This window comes from Neoarius graeffei, chromosome 16 (assembly GCF_027579695.1).
Source record: "Neoarius graeffei isolate fNeoGra1 chromosome 16, fNeoGra1.pri, whole genome shotgun sequence".
In the NCBI taxonomy this organism is placed as follows: Eukaryota; Metazoa; Chordata; class Actinopteri; order Siluriformes; family Ariidae; genus Neoarius; species Neoarius graeffei.
In genome coordinates, this window is record NC_083584.1 from 1,342,582 (window position 1) to 1,346,926 (window position 4,345).

General features: G+C 36.3%; 1 protein-coding gene across 1 annotated transcript; it reads left to right on the forward strand.

Moving 5' to 3' along the window:
- Positions 1 to 648: 648 nt before the first annotated feature.
- On the forward strand, positions 649 to 1,593 carry LOC132899874 (olfactory receptor 52D1-like). The gene has a single exon (XM_060941928.1). The coding sequence runs from the start codon at positions 649 to 651 to the stop codon at positions 1,591 to 1,593; it is 945 nt and encodes a 314-aa protein (XP_060797911.1).
- Positions 1,594 to 4,345: the final 2,752 nt, after the last annotated feature.

A 4,345-nucleotide genomic window follows, 5' to 3' on the forward strand; every position in this document is an offset into this window, starting at 1 on the left:
TTTATTTGGAAGTCATCAATCTTAATGGCGAGAGGATGGTCACACTGGACATGCATTACCTCTGTCTTTGGTTTGCTGATTGTGAGACCCCAGGCACTGCAAGAGTTATTCAATGCCGTGACACTTTCCTGTAAGGATTCCAGGGTTGTCATACCAAGGCAGCAGCATCAGCATACAGGAAATTGTCAAGCTTTGTTGTTACAGCTGACTTGGTCTTGAACCTCTGTAGGTTAAACCATCTGCTATCGAGCTTATGTTTGATTTCAATTCCAAACCCAGACGAAGAGTCATGTACATGACATAGGACAAAGGTAAAGAAGAGTATGAACAGTGTTGGTGCTAGTATGCATCCCTGTCGCAAGCCATGTAGGGCATGAAGGGCATTAAAAACTATAAGAAAACAAGGGTTTTCTAATTTAAATCCACTGAAATTATTGATAAGCCAGATGCATGATAGCAAAGGACTGGAAGGAAGCAAGAATTTCCTTCGAGATGCTCTCAGCAAATCACTAAGGACTGTGAGCCTGGATGGGAAAATATAAAGGTCCATGAAGTTGACTTCATCACCACAGCTGTGGTTTATCTTTGTCTACACACTGTTCTCTGAATGACTGCTGTAAAATCACATGGAGTACTTTTCAGAAATTAATGGATTATTCAACCAATTTTACATATTTATCACTGGAGGGACATGTTGAATTAAAGAAGTACAAATATATTTATTTTATACTGACACTCACTGTCTATATAATGATTATCTGTTTTAACATCATCATCATTTTTGTCATTTTCAAAAAGAAACGTTTTCATGAGCCCATGTACATTTTCATCGCTGCTTTGCTTTGTAATTCTCTCTTTGGATCGACAGCTCTTTATCCTAAACTGCTCATTGATTTACTGTCTGAAAAACAAACTATATCTTATAAAGAGTGTTTATTTCAGGTATTCTGCATGTATGAATATGTTGCATCAGAGTTCATGCTGTTATCAACTATGGCCTATGACAGATATGTGTCCATCTGTAATCCATTACAATATGTAAATGCTGTAAAAATGTCCACTGTCAGAAAGCTCTTATTTTTATCTTTTTTTGTGCCTTGTTGTGAAATTGGTGGTGGTGTTATTCTGACATCCCAACTTCCACTGTGTAAATTTAAATTGAACAGAATATACTGTGATAATTTTTCAGTTGTGAAATTAAGCTGTAAAGAAACATCTCTTAATAACATATATGGACTTTTTATTTTTATCATTGCTCTGTTTCCTCCAGTGATCTTTGTACTTTACTCTTATGTCAGGATACTCATTGTGTGTTTAAAGAATTCGAAAGATTTCAGAAGAAAAGCTTTACAGACATGTTTACCACATCTTCTCATTTTTATTATTTTTTCTGTCAACATAAGTTTTGAAATTATAAATAACAGACTAGAATCAAAACAAATTCCCCACATTATGACCATGATCCTGTCACTTGAATATGTACTTATTCCTCCTCTGTTTAATCCTGTAATATATGGATTAAAACTGCAGGAGATTTATAACAATGTGAAGAAAATATTTCAATGTCAAAAAACAGTACAAGTTCCTTTTTAGATACTTCCTGTTCTCTTGTGATTGAGATTTTATTAGAATGATGTAACTATGATGAACAGTAAAGTTAAACAATGATTAATATTTTCATTTTCACTTTAATGAAACCTATTCCAGAATTTCTGACCAAATTTTCTCATTTATACTTGCAAAAATGCAATTTTATCATGAAAATAATGTGTGTAAGTAAATATTTTACATATATAATATTTAATGTAGCTCACAAAAGTTATTCCAATCAGTCACAGATGTAAACTGCTCTCCTGTGTTTCCCTGACCAAACAAGGAATCCCACTGACAAGAATACCAAGCCCCAAACATTATGCAATTATTGTAAAAGTGTATTGTAAAACATCCCCTCATTATTTAAATAAATACACACACACACAGTATAAAGTTAGTTTATTTGTTACAATGACATCTTGACTTCAACTGTCTAAATATAAATTAAACAGAAAATGCTCTCAGAATTACTCAGTTGTTAAATTTGACTGTTGGGAAAATCTCTGAATAACCTTTTTATTTTCAACATTTTGGCATTTCCTCTAGTGATTTTCATAATCTACTTATATATATTAGGAAACTCGCTGATGAAAGAATTCAAATGATTTCAGAAGAAAAGCTCTTCAGACCTGTTTACCACATCTCATTTTCATCAACTCTTCTGCCAGTGCCTGTTTTAAAACAATAAAAAAAGAGACTAAAATTAAAACAAATTCCCCTCATTATTGTCATGAACTCGTCAGTTTACTCAATCCCATAATATATAAATTAAGAGATTTTCAATAGTATGAGGAGCCTGGTTTCATAAGAATTTTTTTTTAAATAATTAAAAAATAAAAAAAAAATCAGAAAATACATCTTTCTTACAAAGCCCCACTGTTATGGAACAGCCTTCCAAGTAATGTTCGGGAATCAGACACAGTCTCAGCATTTAAGTCTAGGCTGAAAACATATCTGTTTAGTCAAGCCTTTTGTTAATGGTGTTTATGAGGTAAAGGAGTAGGTCTGGAGGGTCCTCAGACATAGTGTTTTGGTAAACTGGGATGTATGGATGCTGTCAGTCCCCACTCGCTTGCTCACTCGAGTTTGTTGATGGTGCAGTGGCTGGCTGCTTTATGTCCCGGGGCTCCCTCATGCCTGTGTTACCTTCTGGCTCTCTCCTTTTAGTTATGCTGTCATAGTTAGTTGCCGGAGTCCCTGCTTGTACTCGGTGCAATATGTATACTGTTCCTACTTATTCAGGTGACATTGGGCATACCTAACCACCTGTGTTTTCTTTCTCCCCCCCCCCCCCACTCCAAATCTGTCCCTCTGAGTTACATGGAGTCAACAGGAAATCTTTTGGTGGAGACGGTGGGGACCTCGACTGGCTATCGTAGCCTGCAGGGAATCGGCCGTCAGACATTCTGTCGCATGTCCCAGACCCGGTGAAATGTAACTGAATTGTCTTGGCCAGGCCTAAGGGTCCCATCTGCATCTCATCATTGCTGAGGAGTGTGCTCCCATCACCCAATCTAGCATCCAGCCAGAGCAGGTCATGATATATTTTTTTACCATATTAACATGCCATTGTGTGTCATGCCTGATGTAAAGACTCTTGTCTCTGCGAGCCTACCACACAGATTTAATACTTGTCATTTTTAGGGCATACCTAACAACATGTTTTCTTTCTCTCTCTCTCTCTTCCCCCCCCCAATCTGTCCCTCTGAGTTACATGTTGATCCTGGGATTGAGATGCTGGCCTCTTCTGCCCCTCGGACCTGCTTGATCCATCCTGGTGCCCTGTGTCTGGTCGGAGTTTTATCGCCCCACTCCTGTGAAGGACGGCCCCATGAGGACAGTTGAGGGTTATACCTGTTAAAACTGTTAATATTATAGTCAGGCTGTCTGTTGTTGCCCAAATGAGGATGGGTTCCCTTTTGAGTCTGGTTCCTCTCGAGGTTTCTTCCTCATGTCGTCTGAGGGAGTTTTTCCTTGCCACCGTCGCCACAGGCTTGCTCATTGGGGATAGATTAGGGATAAAATTAGCTCATGTTTTAAGTCGTTCAAATTCTGTAAAGCTGCTTTGCGACAATGTTTATTGTTAAAAGCGCTGTACAAATAAACTTGATTGATTGATTGATCTTTAACATGTAGATTTATCACTTTCTCATTAGAAACAGAGATATACAGTATATCATACTTTTTCCATTTTGACAGTAATTGCTGCATTACATCATAAAGATAACATGCTAATATTATGAAGTATAGTATATTTAAATTTTATATATAAACCCAATGTCTTGTCTATGCAAAATTTGTGAGACTCATAATATCAACTTCTATTATTATTTTCTATTTTTCCATATTAATGATACAAAATTTAAAAAATAAGATCAATTCCATTGAATGTGATTTCAGTAAAGGTCTTTGTTCACTCATATAACCCCGATGCCAAAAAAGTTGGGACAAAGTACAAATTGTAAATAAAAACAGAATGCAATGATGTGGAAGTTTCAAAATTCCATATTTTATTCAGAATAGAACATAGATGACATATCAAATGTTTAAACTGAGAAAATGTATCATTTAAAGAGAAAAATTAGGTGATTTTAAAATTCATGACAACAACACATCTCAAAAAAGTTGGGACAAGGCCATGTTTACCACTGTGAGACATCCCCTTTTCTCTTTACAACAGTCTGTAAACGTCTGGGGACTGAGGAGACAAGCTGCTCAAGTTTAGGGATAGGAATGTTAACCCATTCTTGTC